This window comes from Neoarthrinium moseri (genome assembly GCF_022829205.1).
Source record: "Neoarthrinium moseri strain CBS 164.80 chromosome Unknown scaffold61_Wmoseri_CBS_16480, whole genome shotgun sequence".
NCBI lineage: Eukaryota > Fungi > Ascomycota > Sordariomycetes > Amphisphaeriales > Apiosporaceae > Neoarthrinium > Neoarthrinium moseri.
This window is the reverse complement of record NW_026055175.1, coordinates 179,054-195,873: the sequence shown is the minus strand read 5'-3', so window position 1 is coordinate 195,873 and position 16,820 is coordinate 179,054. Positions and strand designations below refer to the sequence as shown.

At 54.1% G+C, this 16,820-nt stretch overlaps 4 protein-coding genes across 4 annotated transcripts; 1 reads left to right on the top strand and 3 right to left on the bottom strand.

Annotated features, from left to right (window-relative positions):
* Nucleotides 1-1,288: 1,288 nt before the first annotated feature.
* JN550_011000 (uncharacterized protein) lies at nucleotides 1,289-3,130 on the bottom strand (the record flags this gene model as incomplete). The annotated part of the gene is made up of 5 exons (XM_049309317.1): nucleotides 1,289-1,559; nucleotides 1,655-2,268; nucleotides 2,318-2,759; nucleotides 2,809-3,013; nucleotides 3,082-3,130. 5 exons carry the CDS (start codon nucleotides 3,128-3,130, stop codon nucleotides 1,289-1,291), a joined length of 1,581 nt encoding a protein of 526 aa, XP_049167091.1.
* Nucleotides 3,131-3,491: 361 nt separating this feature from the next.
* On the top strand, nucleotides 3,492-4,512 carry JN550_010999 (uncharacterized protein; the record flags this gene model as incomplete). The annotated part of the gene is made up of 2 exons (XM_049309316.1): nucleotides 3,492-3,651; nucleotides 4,013-4,512. The coding sequence occupies 2 exons, from the start codon at nucleotides 3,492-3,494 to the stop codon at nucleotides 4,510-4,512; spliced, it is 660 nt and encodes a 219-aa protein (XP_049167090.1).
* Nucleotides 4,513-6,680: 2,168 nt separating this feature from the next.
* On the bottom strand, nucleotides 6,681-11,207 carry JN550_010998 (uncharacterized protein; the record flags this gene model as incomplete). Its single annotated transcript, XM_049309315.1, has 5 exons — nucleotides 6,681-7,136; nucleotides 7,195-7,928; nucleotides 7,987-10,930; nucleotides 11,006-11,125; nucleotides 11,190-11,207. 5 exons carry the CDS (start codon nucleotides 11,205-11,207, stop codon nucleotides 6,681-6,683), a joined length of 4,272 nt encoding a protein of 1,423 aa, XP_049167089.1.
* Nucleotides 11,208-13,894: 2,687 nt separating this feature from the next.
* On the bottom strand, nucleotides 13,895-15,565 carry JN550_010997 (uncharacterized protein; the record flags this gene model as incomplete). The annotated part of the gene is made up of 1 exon (XM_049309314.1): nucleotides 13,895-15,565. The coding sequence occupies one exon, from the start codon at nucleotides 15,563-15,565 to the stop codon at nucleotides 13,895-13,897; it is 1,671 nt and encodes a 556-aa protein (XP_049167088.1).
* Between the last annotated feature and the right edge of the window lie 1,255 nt (nucleotides 15,566-16,820).

Below are 16,820 nucleotides of genomic sequence, written 5' to 3'. Positions count from 1 at the left end.
AAGTGTATGTCGACGTGGTAGTCTAGGTAGATCTTGCCCGATGTGCAAGTACCGCGTCTCGCTCTGTTCCTGAAGGGTCCGCTTTCGGTCTGGGAGACCAGGTTTCCGAGTGGCAAGAGCTCCATCCTGTGAATGGACATGTGTGATCCTGCGTCATGGACTACGAAATAGCTTCCAGAGCGCGAGTGCTGCTGATCTTGATGGGTCTGGCTTAAATCGATGAAAACAGTGCGGGTCATTTGTTTTGTGTATGGCGTTATTCTGGATATCTCTGGTCAGGATAATACCCAGATTTAACTTGGGAACGTAAATCGGGCGGCGCATCGGCCGTAGGTGTAGCTGTCGTCGCCTTATGACACATCTGGATATGAAGAATGTCTTGTATCTATACATCGATAAAGTCCCAGTTGCGGGTGATCTGATATGAATACCCAGGAGCAAAATAACTTGAATGGTTCCTAAAGTGGCCAACAAGGTAATATATGGTGGCACGTAATATCTACCAGTGCGCTGCAATTGTACACTTCCATTCCTCTGGTTGTGATATTCCCGCATGTAATAGTTCCGCTCATAGGATACTCAGTAAAATTGTGACCGCCAGTCACTCTAATTTCACGCATAATTAACTATAAGACGGAAGAAAAATTGGAGGATCGCATGTCAGCTTTATAAATCGGAAAAGTCTACACTACTAAGTCAACGCTTCCGAACGACTGAAATTATGAAGCTTGAAGACATGACCAGGCTGTCGGTGATGCCTTGAAGGATACAAACAAACAATGCGCATGCTGCTCTAGTTGAGCATCGTCACGAACTTGACCACACCGTTTATGCAGGCCGTTTCTGAAAGTTACATCTCTGGGACATAGAAGACATTTAAAATTTCATTATATCAGGTCTAGAGGTTTACGCTTGTACTGAAACGATGGTCAGGACGTTCCTGAAGTTGCTTGGCGAATCGATGGAAATGATTTGGTCAGACTTAACGATACTGAACGGTTACGTCCCGCAAAACATTCATAGTCATACGGTTTTATATGCATACAGAGCTTTCTGTTTGATATCATGCGAGCCAAACTCGTTCATGGATACTGATGGAGATTCCCGACTATTTTCAAGCCACTACCCCTGACCGTGGGCTGTACCTCTTTCGAAAGAAGCACAGAACTCCTCCTTTTCTTTTTCTTTTTGATTTTCGGGGTATTTAGTCAGTCTGTTTCATGAGGTATTCTCAGTCATTGTCCAAGTTCACTTTTTGACCTGCCCTACAACTACGCTTCAAACCCCATTAATCATCCTCGTCATCGTCGCTGCCGCTGGACCAACCCTCATTGTATCCTTCGGCAATCTCGGCTAGTTCGTTGCCAATGTCCTCCCTATCCTCAAGGCCGATCGATCGTACTACTGTCGCTCGCAGACCCTTCATGTTGTCCGTCACCGACGAGTCTGCCGAAAGCACGGTGCGTATCGACAACGGTTCTGTCAGACGATTTTCGTCGCTATCCCGGAAGATGCGTGGATAACTATCTAGCATTGGGAAAGACAGATTCGATTTGAACCTATCGTGGAGGTCAGCGCTGCGTACCCACAAGCATCCGAGAAGGTGTCGGATTCTCTTCTATAGGGGGGGGGAGGGAGGAACCCGACGACTCACCGGTGAGTCTTTGGCCGTTCACGGCCACGATCTTCATCGTCTACCTCATCTAGGTCATTAGCTTTCGAGGCTTCGTCCCCTCTCACCGTGGTCAGCTGAGAGAATAGGTATGGTTTTCTCCGCGGCCTGAAGCCCACCGGCGGAGGCATACCGCCATCCAGCGACGACAGGTTAACATCCAAGGAGGCAACACCACTCTGGGGCCCCTCGTCGGATTGGTCCTCATACTCCATGGCGTTGAGGCTATCGTAAAGTTCCCCTCTCCCAGTGGGAAACTCCATACCTCCATTGGTGCCATTGTGTGCAGGTTTGGGGGGGTCTACGGAGCTGAACTGGAGGTTCGCGATGGTCTGCTTGCCGAAGACATTGAGTAGGTCGGTGGCGGTGCCAAACGAGGTAGAGTTCACTTGGTCTGACGTCCTAATGCGGGTATATAACGACGTGCTCTCAATGGCTGCATTGAACAAAGCAGACACTTGCCATAGAGAAGACCGATCTAGGGAGATCTTCGAAGGTAGCCTCTGTGGGATAGATAGTGGGATAATGAGCGATGCCTGAGAATACATATCGGCAAGAGCTCTGGCTTTGTTTACAAGCCGGAGAAGACGTTTTTCCTGTGGGGAGTTAGCGGTGAAGTCGCTGATTGCAAGAAGGCCGGCTTACCCTTGGTAGGTTCATAACCGGTTCTTGGAGTCCCCAGACCCAGATGGGGATCTTCCCATACTCGTCTCTGAGTCGCTCCAAATACTTGGCGGCAAAACCGCCCCAGGCGTCGTCGATACCGGTCATGATCTGAAGTCCCTGCATATGATCCGCCTCTTCGGCGAATGGCCGCAAATCTCGGTCCACGATATCATGGTCCTTGTCAAGTGAGGAGAAAAGCTCCTCGCCCATGGCCCACTTTTCGAACGGCATCAGAGATGAGTTCAGCTCATACTCGTTCAGTTGGACAATGGACCTGGGATGGTAGTAGACACGACTGAAGTCGGACCAATACCGGACGCTACTTGACGTCAGCTCGGGAGCCGCGGTGCCAGCGTCGAGACTCTCTTGATAGGCACTTTGCCCAATAGGTTGTTGCCTTTGCACGACCGTTTGCCCGTTCCTTGTCCCGTTAGCAAGTACAACCCCTCTTCATAACGCCATGTCCATACCATAACGCAGTAGGTTCTCCATCTTCGGCCTCATAGAGCGCATTGATCTTCCGCATCGACCCGAACCCTCCTTTCAGATCGTATATCACCGTCCTTGGCATGTACGTCTCCGTCCCGTCGGCGCCAAGGCCAGGCCTGAAATGGACGTCATGGTCCACAGGCGACTCCTCCTCTTGGCCATACGTGAAGTAGGATTCCTGGGTATCTATCAGTGCCTGTCGGGTTCAGCTGCTTGAATGGCCGGCCTTACTTGAGTATTCCAGAAGTGGGTACCTAGGTAGTTGCTCTGCTGCCCAAGCTGCAGGGTGATGATTTCACGCATACTGGTTCACCAGCACTCATGCGTAAGCATGGGGGATAGAGGATAAAACGGATAGAATCCCAAGTAGCAGCTTATGATTTCTCTCAGGATCATGAACCAGGATCATCGGCGGAAACTCCTCTTGAAAATCGGCCTCGAAGTGGGTGGGTGTGGCGATCGAAGTTCCGGCGGCTGTCCACAATTGGCAGCCGCATCAGACCGGCGCCATCCAAAGCTTCACGCTCAAGCTCGACGTTATGCCGTCATTTCATTCAGCCCATTAACACCGAAGACGCCAAGAACAGCCCGCAAATCATATACTCGCATCCTTGAATCCACCTGAAGCCGTCGCCATCGCCATCGACAGCGACAGCAGCACAGCATGTCTGCCGCACAGGAATGGGACTCGTGGAAAACACCACCGCCCAAGGATGTGAAGCCGGCACCCAAGGCTGGCGAGAAGGCGCCCGTCAACGAGAATCTCACCCTTCCGTCTGATAAACCCACACTGATTGTATTTCTGCGGCACTGTGGCTGTCCCTGTAAGTTCACGTTTCGTTGCCATCCTCTTCTCTCGTCCCTTTCTGCCCATATCTCCTTTTACGCGCCACCTTGGGAAGGCGGGGACCCACCGAGGTTAAGCACCTGCAATCCATGCCACCAAGGTACAGTATGGCAACCAATTCCAAACGCGGGCTGCATATGACAGAGCGACGTATAGAGGGCCACGGTTCTTATCTGCTTCCGGAATGCTGTTTTTAGTCTTATCACAATGGTTAGATGGCATCACGAAAGCAGTGTTTTAATAATAGCTACACTCGGTGCATCAACAGACCTTGAAACAAGTGGACAGCTTCAATACAATACTATCCACGTGCTCCGGATACTGACATCCCCACGCAGTTGCAGAGAAGACTTTCAAGCAGCTCACAAACATCTCGGCCATCTACAAGGGCGACCTCAACTGCGTGGCGGTCTCGCACTCGTCGCAAGAGGCCACCGAGCGCTGGGTGATCCAGGTGGGCGGCAACTGGGACGTCACCATGGTGGTCGACCACGAGCGGGAGCTGTACGCGCAGTGGGGGCTGGGCATCTCCAACACCTGGCACGTCCTCAGCCCGGCCTCGCTCTACAAGGTCTTCCAGCTGGGCAAGTCGGAGCACATCTGGAACCGCCCGACCGAGAGCGGCAGCCGGTGGCAGGTCTCGGGCGCCTTCACCGTCGACAGGGACAGCTCCGTGCGCTGGGCCCAGGTCGCCGCCTCGGCTGACGATATGCCCAAGTTCGAAGAGGCCATCCTGTCGGTTGGGCTTGACCCCAAGAGGCTTCGGGTGGGAGACGGCGAGCTCAAGAAACTACGAGCGGGCGCGGATGGCATTAGAAGGGAGGGTCTTTCTGGGTAATGTACCAGAATCAGGGTTTTCTCTTTCATGTACGAAATACACAATCTCCCAAGCAGCCTTGATGAGGTCAACGAGCGAAGCAGCAGGGAACCCACGAGTATAGTCATTCAACTCATATCTTGATTCAGGTCTAGGAAGTTGCCTTTGCTTATATGTATTAACCATGGCACACCATACTTCTGAAAGGAGTAAGCTGATACCAACGTCGTTCAAATCAGAGCGAAATTACGTCCATCACTTGACACCGACCTTTTTCCAGCTCTTGAATTCTGTAGCCGTAGGACTTCTTGTCCCTGGGAGAACCAGTTGAGACACATGTTCCCTGAACCCTCTGTCTCCTCCTGTCCTGTGCGATAATAGTTTTCAAACGCGCTGACAGCGCGCGAAGGACAGATAGCGAACTCTAGCTGCGTCCTGGCCCCCGGGAGGGGAGGGGCTGGGGGTGGTGAGTGTCCGCTCTAGTGCTGAAGCTCGCGCACATTGCACACCGTTGACTCCGGCGTTGGCGCGCCGTGGATTTGGACTTTTGGCGATATTCGTGGGCTGCTTGTTTACCACCATTTTACCCTCCAGACAACCGTTCAACGTGACGGCGCAATCGAGGAGGAATAGATCGTCCCTGTACTTGAGCATGACTGTCGAGATGCTACGGAATATGGTCGCCCCCATCTCGATATCATATAAAGGCGTGTAAGAACGGAAGGGATTTTTCGTTTTATGCCGCAGGCTCCACGCCGGGGTTGTGCGTCTCGAGAGAGGGTGCTCCAACAATATGACAACGGCCTGCTGACGGACTAGGACGATAGAGCCGAATAGGCATGCCGCCTTGAGTTGAGTGTGTTGCTCGCCACTGGCTGGATCCATTTCCAGCAGGTACTCGAGTGAGACTGCTACAGATTTGCAGAGCTCACGAAGCCCACACGCTCTCCTCTCATCATTGACAAAGAGCAACCGGATGTGCCAGGAATGCTACACCTTCTTGGCCCGCTGGGTTGAAGACCACGAGCGTGGGGCTGATGGCGAGCTCCCAAATCTGCTGGCGCAGCTCGGCAGGCAGTCGGGGTGGTTTGTTTCTCAAAATCCGTCATGATGCTGGCGAAACGATGCCAATGCCTGAGACGTTGGTGGGTGACGGAGATCCGACGTAGTTTTTGGTTCTATGTGGAGGCTGATGCGAAGCTAAGAAACCCGGGCGGGAGTTAAGGTGAATGACACGGCACATTCATATCGAGCCCTTGACGATGAAGAATGTCTGAGAGCTTCACTGTGGGTGACCGTTTCTGAGGGCAGCCTGAAGCACCAAAGTCCTCTGCTCTGACTGGTCAACGCAAGAGCGTCGCCAGGTTGGAATCACAGCAGAACCCTCAAGATGCTTGGAAGGAGCTACAATGCGATTTGTTTGCGGTGTGTCGAGGAGTCAAGTATCTGAGGTAATAGTGCATCTAACATTGATTGACAATGCCCATGCGTGCACAATCAACAAGCAAGAGCAGACATTGGAAGAATTTCTGAATTGATGTATTATACTCCATACACAAGAGTGCCGGTCCAATAGGACCAAACGAAGCGACCGTGAAACTCCGCCGTCCATTATCCGAAGAAGAACAGAAAATAAAAGAACACGCAGCGCAGCTCCATCGCAACTTCCATCCACTCTCATCCTCACTCTCACTCTCATCTTCTGTTTCTCTCTCTCCCTTTCGCTTTCGCTCTCCTCTCCCCTCCGCCGCCGCCTCGAAAACAAAAAACGGTCTTGGTGAATTGTGTTGTGTATCAAGTATGGTGGAGTATGCCGTATCATGGAAAAAACAACTTTTTACTCTCCGATACTTGCGTATGCAAAATAAGGAAAAAAAAGACAAATATGTGACAGTTGTCGTGCTTCCCGTGGCCTGACAAGAAAGCACGGGGGTTTCCCAGGAGAAGGACCTGGTCGCCAATCTTCAAGTTGACGATGAAAAATGACTGGGCTCGTATCCGGTTTCGGAAGGCTGAAAGTACAAACGGGTACGCAGAGATATACTGGGGAAGGGGGTTGGGGGGAGCCAAAGAACGCCGCATGATCATGAGCTTCGTCCTGGAATCGTAGATCGTAGCCCGCCGATATCATACCGGGCGTAACATACTCGTAATCAAGCCATGGCCAGTCTGTGACAGGCACAGCCTGCTTAGATAATCATGCTCTTGGTCCTCGAATGCGTGCGCCGGCCCTCCGCCTTCTTCCGCATGGCCTCCTCCCGCTTAAGGATGAGCTCGCACCACTTCTTCCTTGTGCTACCGCTGCCGTCGTCGTCTTGACCGTCACGTCCGACAACCTCGTGGAAGACCTTCATCCAGCCCTCCTTATCTTCGGCAGTGTCGGCGTAGAAGTCGATAACTTCGCCGTTGTTGAATCTGATGCGGAAGCCCTCTTCAACGAACATGTAGCCTTCCTCTTCCTCTGCAAAAGCAGAGCGGCGGCGCTTGCCATCTCGGCCAGTGGTGTTTGGCTGTGTCAACTGCCGCCGGTCATCAATGATCCTCTTGGCATTAGAGAGGTTGATCGTGGCACGAGGCTGGCGAGTTGCTTCATGGTACGCAGTAAGCTTCGTACCAACGAGCTTGAAATAGCGACGACGCCAGTACTATCTCCATGTTAGTTTTCTGATCTATATGTTCTGAGAATGAGGGGTGAGAACTTACTGGGCAATCGCCACCCTGCTGACTGAGATGACCTTCCCAGCACTGGCTCAGCCGCTCCTCGGCCGCCTTGAGCTCGCGGATGCACGAGTTCATGCTCTTCGGCATGTCATCATCCGAGGAGCCCTTTGGCCTGGGGACGAACAAGAGCTGCATCTCGAGCTTGCCGATCTTGTAGGGTGCCTTACGAACAACCGAGGTACTAGTTCCGGCGCGCTTGCTCTTGACGCTGCTGGCAAAGCCAGCCTCCTCGGTGGCCCACTCATTGAACGCAGCAATCTCAACCATGTACGGGCGGCCGTAGCATCGTGATTCGTGCTCCTTAAGGCAAACGTAGGATCGGGCGAAGCTGCCGTCTTCGGCAGCCAATGGGGAGAGGAGATCCCATGCTGTGGGAGCGACGTTTCGTTGCTTAGCTGCCGCGTCCCGTTGAGCTTGAGCATATGCCTCTTCCTCTGCCTTGAAGCGAGCCTCCATCTCCTTCCGCTTCTTGGGACTGGCAAAAACACGGGAGAATGTTGATGTCTTGGGCTTTGTCATCTTACTTGGCGAAGCCGGGAGACGCTGGGGCTCGGGACGCTCAAGTTTGACATTCAAGGTCAATTGGAACTCGAGATCATTAGGCACGACGAGTTCAAATTCCTGACCGATTGGCGCATTGCGCGCCATTTCGAGCCAAGCAGTGGTAACGCAGTGCACGCCATTATCGAGAGTAAGGCTGAACCAGGTGCGTTCGTCTACTAGCGATTAGTTCGGTCTGACGGAAACATGTGGGTGCTGTATGAATTAACTCACTCTTTGGGATGGGGAGGTCAAGGTCCTTTACGCCCATGACCTTGACGAAGAGCCTTCCTCTTTCTCCGGCTTCCTCGGTCGCTGCTTCAGGCTGCGGCTCCTCTTCAGCCAGAGTGTTGAGGGCAGCGGCATTGCTCTCCTGTCCAGGCAGAGGGGGAACCGGACCGCTCATGCTGGGTCCGTGGCGGCCCCTAATGCTGCGCTGTCTCTGCTTACCGTTCCATGGTTCGACGGTCCAGGACCGCGGCCGGCCTGTCTGCTTCACGGGTGAGTTGCCTGCAGAACGAATGCCATCTCTCATGTTTTCGTCAGAGTGCTTGTCGTTGGCAGTGACAACTTTGGTGTTCTGACGCATGATATATCCGCGCTGTTTACGAGCAGTAATGTTAGCATTGAGATGTGCTTCGCGAGATCGTCGACGACTTGGGGTGCGACCGGGGGTTTTGTCAGTCGCCACGACTATTTCTTGAGTTCCAGACACTTGTCTTGTAGGGCTTTCACTTGCAGCCAGGAACTGTTTTTCAAAGGAGAGTTGTTGGAATGCCACCTTTTGCGCCTCGATGACCCTCTCAAAGTCCTGATCAAGGCTGAGACCCAAGTCAAGATCCAAAGTCAGGCTACGGTTCTTCAAGCTGGGTCGGCGGTCTACAGCGCTTTCGAGTTTTTCGGCGTCGAAATCACGAGAGATTCGGTTTCGGTGCCTCTCAGGGATCGTGGGGATAGCAGGGGCGATCTCACGGCTGACTTGCCGGCGTGCTTCCCGCATAGTTTCAAGGTCGGATGGGGTGGCGGACGGCCGTGTCTTGAGCTTGGATCCAGAGGCCTTGATGGTGGCGACACGTTCGGGAATGGCTGGTGACTCGAGCACTTCCTCCTCTTCTACAAACGACTCCTCTTCAATCTCCTCTTCAACTTCCTCTTCATCGTCAGAAACCGGGTGGTGAATGACGGATTCGGGAGTACCAGGCATATCTTCCTCATCTTCAGGCTCGCCCCATCCCGAGCCATCATACAAGCCCCTAGGTGGTGGCTGTTCTGGGGTATGAGGCCGCTGGAGGTACTCTTGTGCTTCAGCCATCTTAAGGCTCTCAACATGGGTGGTAGCATCCCCGTCCTTTGGCTTGGGAAGCATGTAAGTCTGGAAGCTGCGGGTGAACTCCGTGTCTTTAACACCGTTCTGCACTTGGGGTAGCGTAGCACTGAAGTTTATGATGCCTTCCGGGTGCACTGGTGAGGCTGCCCGAGGTGTAGTGACTGAGTCATCCTCGGGACTTCCCAGCTGTGCTTTTTGGGCCTCATCTGAGTAATGACTGTCAGTGTCATCATCCTGAACGTCCTGCTCCGCCTCCGACTGTTCGTCTTCGGATCGCTGGTAGAGATCCAAGACATCGCTCTCTTTATCATCCGCACCATTAAGAATGACGCTAGACTCACTCTGCTCCGTGATATCCTCAAGAACTGAGTCCTCGATGCTAGCGATGGGAACATCAGGGTCGTAGGGCAACTGGCGTTCAGGGCTTGATGGGGCAGGGGAAGAGTTGAAGGTGTAGTCAGACTCTCGCTCAAAGGCCTTGTTGCCATTGACGCGGCTCAGAATAGACTGCCGAGAGATGCTGGGAAGCTGGTAGTCCATCTCCAGGGCTGAGAGATCGCCCACAGTGTCATCTTCTTCACCGGCTTCAGACTCGGCGACCTCAGCTTCAGGTGTGGGGCTTCCGACTCTATCGCGAGGCCCAGCTCGTCTCATGCGGCGCTCTCGCTGCTGTTCTGCGAAAGACTTTGCCGACTGATCAGACGCCTTAGGGCTGGTCTCGTCGGAAAGCATCATGAGCTTCAGACGCTCTTCCAACGACATCTTGCCGTTTCCGATGTTCTGGATCTCAGATTTGCTGGCCGCTGCTGGAGGCGGTGAGGGCAGGCCTCGTTGAGATCCAAGCATGCGATCGGCTGTGGCAGACAAGCCATTGGAGGAGTTTGACTGTGTCCTCTGGTGACCCATTCCCGGCAATGGAGGAAGGGGGCGATGTTCGCCGGAAGAAGTAGACGAGTCAGTTCGTCCATGCTGAGGGCGAGCAGCAGCAGGTTGCGAAGGCGCAGCCTCAGGCATGGGGCTGCTCTCGTAGTGAGGCTCATTGTCTTGACGCCAGTCATCGGGGCCGACCACCGGGGTCTTGTCCGTGTCTTCTAGAGTGGCGTCAAAGCTATCCTCATGCAGGTCGGCGTCCTCAGGATGATAGAGGCCGTAGGCGTGCTCCTCGTCATCTTCCTCGGTGTCATAGCTGCCCTCGCGAGAGTTGGAGCTGATGGAGGAAATGTCAGGCGTAGCCATCTCATACTCATTGATCTGAGGTGGGGCATTGTCGAAGGTGACGCTCTTCATGTGGCGGTTGAGAGTCTTGCCCAGGGGAAGCTCGCGCTCGTCGAAGGAGGTGTCGAAGGACACGTCAAACTGAGAGTCGTGGCTGCTCTTGAAACGCGATGTCGACATGGATGACTTGATTGGCGAGCCCTGCTCTCTGCTGGGAGTCGCAGGCTGTGAGAAAATGGGCTTGGGGCTCGTCATGGTCCGCGATGGGCTATAGAGTGTTGGGATGCTGTTCTGACTCTCACTGCGAGCGTGGCCTCGGAAGCCAGCAATGCCAGTGCCGCCATAAGCATTGCCCTGGACCTTGGCGAGTGGTCGTTCGAGAGTGGGCACGCGTGTCGGGTCATATTCCTGCTTCTGCTCGCGGGCAAACATGGTGCTATTCTTGACGCGCGAGGCCTTCTGCAGGCGCTCGATCGATGTGCGCCGCGTTGGGGATGGCGACCCTGACCGGCCACCATACAGGTCGTTCTCACTCTGGGTAGGTCCATTACGACTCTGCCAGAAGAGGCGTGGTGAAGTGGTGCTGTCTAGGGGCGAAGACTGGAATGGGGAGGAGTCGGTGTTGAGGGCCATTTTCTAGATGTCGCACGCGTTAGACCAAGCTATCCTCGATGGCAGTGAATCATGGCGACGGGCTGGTTGGTAACTGACCTTGGTTGATTGGTTCCAGCTTGGCGAATTGCGCCTCTTCTCTGTCGCTGGAATCTCCGAGAGCGGGCGTGGAACGCCCGGCGAGGATGGTGTTTTGGAGATGCGCAGCGGCTGCGTGACCTATATGGGATGCGTCAATGAGATGTCCGTCCGATCCACGCCGGCGCGATCAGTCTGTACTTACCGGCTGCTCGGAAGCCATGTTGGTAGTTGATATGTCTGATCAGTTGTCGCAAAGCTGCCAGCTCATCTCAACTCGAGGAACACACAGAGCGGTGGCGCCAGTCGTGGTGGGACAGCTCTAGGCCGTGACGGTTGACCAACGGATGGACGCCGGGCCAAGCAAGACCGCCTGTTGGGTGCGATTCTGCAGTAAACAACTGCAACGTGGACAAATGCAATGCGATGGATGCTGTACAGGGCGAAGGCGCGGTGCTAGTAAGCTTGCGCTCGAGCAACACCGGCAGGTCAAGTCAAGCGGAAAGCAGATAGTAGGGAATAGACGGAGTAGGTCGCGATGCCCAGCTTGCAGAGGGGGGAAATCACACAACGCAACGAGGGGGTATATCGAAAATCGATATAACCACTTGCCAGAGAAATCCCTTGTGAGAAGGACGAACAGAAGGGTTGCGTTGGCGAGCTGGAGGTCTGCGAAGCGAGTCGACTATTATGAGCTCTATGTTTGTGGTTGCATGTCCGAGAGCTGTGAGACGTCGGCGGCGGCGGGCGCTGATTGGCCCGGGGGCTGCGACGTGTAAACAGACATGCAGGCCAGCCGCCGGTTTCGACAGCTTCCCCCGCTATTGTGCTTGATGCCGCCGTTGCCCCCTCAACCGACCAACTTTCAGCCCGCCCTGCCGCCATCCCATCCCATCCTATCATCCATATCCATGCTCTCTCTCCCTCTCTCTTATGCCTGCCGGGCACACCACTCTGCTGCCCAGGTGTTGAGTCTCTTGTTGCTGCTGCCATTGCCCGGCCCGGGCGCCTTGCCTCGTCTGCCCCCTCCCCCTTCGTTCGCTCGGCATTGACCTCGACACCACGCCTAGGTACACTGTAATTCTTGCCCTGGACAAGGCCGTAGAGAACCAATCCACTCCTTGACAGGGACATGCCACTATCCCAACGCCTGAAATGCTTGCGCGCAATCTTCTCGCCACGACAACGCATGTTTGTTTCCCATCCCGTAAGCGTCGATGAGATCGCAATTCGCAAAAGACGCATCGTCCCGTCCCAATTGCCATGGTCCATCAGCTAGCTCCGACTCCAGAAGGATAGAAGTCGACCTCCCGTTCGGAACATTTTCATGGGGCTAAAGGCGGGCGCTCCGTATCTGCTCGTCCCCCCAAAGCTGTGTGGAGCATTCGAGGCTTACTATGGACTGCCCAGCTCCGCAGGCCTGCAGTAGGCCATCTTTCTGAAGCAGCTAGCTACCCGGATCACCTCATTATGCGGTGTACACATGTAAGTAATAATAATATGCGCATCATCTCTTGTGTTGCACGTCCTTTGCTGTGGTAACCTGCCCGGCCGCACTCGAGTGACGAGCCTGCGCTGTGACGGCCCAATCGTTGTATATCCTCCAGGCGCATTGAGCCATAGGTAACCCACAACCTTTCTACCAAAAGTAAAAAATATGGGCATCCCCGTCCTCAACAACGCAATGCCACAAGCATGATTGGGCGACCTGATCCGGGGTTGGGCCTTGGCATAGGAATCCTTACTTTCTGTTGAAGATGGCGAGTAACTCAAGCTTGAACTGAGTAGGCTGCTCTGTCAGTATGAATGCCGTATCTTATGAGCTAGGTTGTGAGTAGTTTCGAAGTTGACTTGGGTTCTAAATTAGGAAAACTTGAACGGCGGCCTACGGGCCGCTTCAAGTCGCCTGCTTAACTAGTACAAGTCTACGCCGCTTTGAAGACTTTGACGCCACAACTCGAGTGATTCTCAGTGATCTGTGCCTTGTCTCTTAGTCCTAGAAATCAAAGCCTTGCCTCGCAAACTCCAGAACCTAAAAGCCAAGAGCGAGTTGTCTAGCCCAGTCTAATCGTTGTCACCATGTAAAGGGAATGTTTACCAGCGTTGCCATCTGGTGAGACCGCCCCACTTAATCGACAACCAGCATTATGCCTACCACCCGAGCTCGCGAAGACCAATCAACAACCTGCATAGGATCATGTCGCTTGTAGGAGTTCACTTTTCAGCGCTTCTCTGCGTTGAATAAGACCTCCATTCCTGGTAGCAATGCCGGCTGTTTACTAGTTCGAAGACTCTGTCTAAATAAGCGTAAAAAAAGTGAAACTAATCGTGTACAATCTTTCATAGCCTTCCCTGACAGTAATAGCGTAACCACAATACAAAGAAGTATGCAATGCTCGTTCAGAGCTGATGTGGGTTCTGACTTGATGTTAGGAGACTGCTTTCATGTGTGAGGAGCGTGCTATTCGGGCTGCAGAGTACCCAAAGCTTGTTCATGGCATGGTTCTGGGTTCTGGATATGTTTAGCATGGAGTCACAAAAGCATCACAGGGGCTGCAGTAGCTCGATAAATCTTAGAACCATGCCTTGGTTGACAGTTGATTACAGCGTCACGAATGATCACGTCGCCCATACCTGTATATATATCATTGCAGGTTGGGGCAGAGGCAGATTATCACAGGGCGTCTCTTGGAACGGCCAAACACAAATGCTCTTTTCCTGTCGACAACAAAACTATGTCGCGTAACCAACCAACGCCGTGTGCTTGCTTCGAGCAACCGGTCACATTCCATAGGTTGCCATGATATAGACTAATTTGAGTCATCGCCGAAGCGCAGTGGGAGCGCGTAGCCCCCGTGACAAACCCAATGCAGTCATCACAGCCCTGCACTGTACCAAAATGACACACCCTTATTCGTCGTCAGCATCCGCCATCTCCTCGTCCGCGTTATCGACGTCAGACTCGCCGCTACCGCTACCACTCGACTCGTGGGCCGAGTCGTACTCCTCGGCGACATCCGACTCGGAGTCTGCTCTGAAGTCCTCGTCCACACTCTCCTCATCCTCATCGGCAGAACCGCGGTCAGCGCGTGCGCCTACAACTTCGTCCTCACTATCAGACATGGCGTTATCACGTAGGGCAGCCGCAATCAGGTTGGCGTCTTCATCGATCTCGTTCTTAACCCGCAGACCCTTGTGCTTGAAGAAATCCTCGAGCGCCTTCAGATCCTCACGATTAATGTTGCTGAATTGGGTCGCAGCACTGCCGCCCTTCATGTGAACGGTGATATCGAATGTCGAAAGCGTCGAGACAGCACCTCCTACGCGAGAGAAGGTGACGCTGGCGGTCTGGTCATAGGAGATATATGTCGCAGGCTTGGGGACGAACATGAAGGCCTTCTCCAGGCAGTATAGGAAGCCCTCGCTCGCCTTGATAAAGCACTTGATACCCGTCTGCTGTCTGTGGGTCACAAAGTCCTTTGCGGGGGAGACGATCTTCTTGTTGGCCAGGCCCTTGAAACAGTAAGTGATAACCTGGTGCAGAGGCTGTTCGTAGTGTGACTGTAACTTGTCCTTGTAGCTGGCCTCCAGCTGCTCCTCGGTGAGGTTCAGGTCGATGGTGACCTCCTCGTCCTTCTTGCACTGCATGACCAAGAAGGGGTAGCGCGTCTGACCCTGGCGCAGGGGGGGATCCAAGCCGATGCAAAGCATGCAGTGCAGGTCGTCGGGCTTGGGCAGCACCATGAACTTCTTGATGTGGTCGTACTGGATCTTGTAGTCGTATGTCTTGCCGCGCAGGCGGAAGGAGCTCTCGTACATGTCGATGTCGAAACGACCTCTGGGGGTGAGGTGCAAGACCTCGAGGAAGGTGGCGATGGCGTCTCCGGCGGTCTCGCCAATCTCGGCCTTGTCGATGAGGGTTTCGTAGAACAGGGTGGCGGCGTTCTTCTCTTCGCCGCCCTCGGCGTCGCTACCGGCCTCCTCGCCCTCTGTCTCCTTGCGGGTGGTGACGCCGGGGACGTAGAAACGCATCTCGACGAGCTGGTCAGCGCCGGCGCCCGACTTCTTGCCCTTGCCGCGCGCGCCGCCGAGGTGACCGTTGGTGCCGGTGTCGGCCTCGTCCGAGGCGGCGAACTCGATGGCGACCTCGTTGCGGCCGGCCAAGTTTGTATTTGTGATTTCCGAGTAGGGGATCTCGAAGCCGGGGCGGTTCTGGACGTTGAAGACCAGCTCTGCCTTGGTGAACTCGGTCTTACCCCAGTTCCAGCCTCGCAGGGCGTGCTCCTTGGTCTCGAGGTTCACGCTGTACCAGTTCTTGAAGATCTTGCTGATGCGCGACAGGTCCTCCTCGAGGAAGCCATCGATCTGGACGATCTCGGAGGACCGCTTGATGATCTTGACCTCGTAGCCCTTGGCAGCGCGACTCCACTGGGCGTTGGCGATCTCGCCGCGCTCGAGGGTGAAGGTGTTGCCGCCGCCAGACGGCTTCCAGCCGAGGCCGTTCTCAGAAAACCGGCATTTCCCGCTGTCCTTGGAAAGGTCGAGGTAGATGTTGTCGAAACTCTCTCTGCCGGGAGCCATGGCGGTCAGCTGGGCTGTTGAGAGGTGCACGTACGGATGAATAGATGGATGGGGAGACAAGATGGAGAGAGTGCAACCTGGGATGGGGATCGGACACAAGGAGATTGGCAATTGCAACTGCCGAACTGGAAGCGTACTCACATGGCCGACATGTTGAATCTCTACACACCACCGAGGTGCCGGGTCGCAACGCTGTTGGCTGTTCCGGTGCCTGGGCGGGTTTGCGACGGGTGCCCCTTCCAGTCGCCGTCGGATGGAGCTGGGAGCTGTACCACGGCAGCTATTCGTACTGCAACGATGCGCAACTGCGGCCGACGACTGCGACAAGTGCCGGGACCAGAATCAGGATGGCGACGTGGAGGCCGCAGGAGATGGTGAAGGAGAGAATGAGGGAGTGAGTGGGTTGTGGTCGAGCTCCAGCTTTGGTGCAGCGATGTGCAAGGCTGGGCTCTCGATATGGACGAGGAAAAAGTTGGGTGTTGCCCGCCAACGCCCGCTGCCCGCCCGCCGGCCTCGCGCCTGCCAGCCTCCAACGACGCGCGACGTCCAAGCTTTTCGCGTTAATGGGCGGGCAGGCCACGCCGCACGTGATGGCTCATTGGGGGAGTGCCTACGGAGTAGTCAAGTGCCTAGTCAAGTGCCTAGTCAAGTGCCTAGTTAAGTGCCTTGAGAGCGTCAAGACTCCCAAGACTCACCCAATACCTACTCTAAACTAGGTACTTATGAACTTACGAACTTAAAGTACACTGCCTGTCCGCAAGCACTCAGAAACCTTTGATAGGCAGCCAAGTAGATTCTTACATACATCCATATAAAAATACATATATGTGTGTTACTGTCGCAATACGTCCCAGAGAGCTATGTTTTCCTAGATGCCCAGTCCATTCATGACTTACTATCAACCTGACTGCTGTTAATATACCTTGGAATATCCTCTCTCACCTCGCTGCACAACACCGTGCCGCACTGGCAAAGGTCGCCTACAGAGCTCATCCATCCTTGTATGCTTGCCTGTAACATGGAGATGTCAAATTGTTATGATCAATGAACTGTCATCTTGTTTTATGCCTCGGCGCTGCTCAAGGGACAATTCGCAGAGCCGAATGCGCATCTTGCAACGCTGGTCGCAATATAGAACCACCCACCAAGAAACCCACCTGGTTCATAAGTCATCTTATAACAGCATGGGAGAAATAAAAGGGGGGGGATGGGGGGTTTCGATATGGGACCTCGCGAGAAAGAAGAAAGAGGCTTA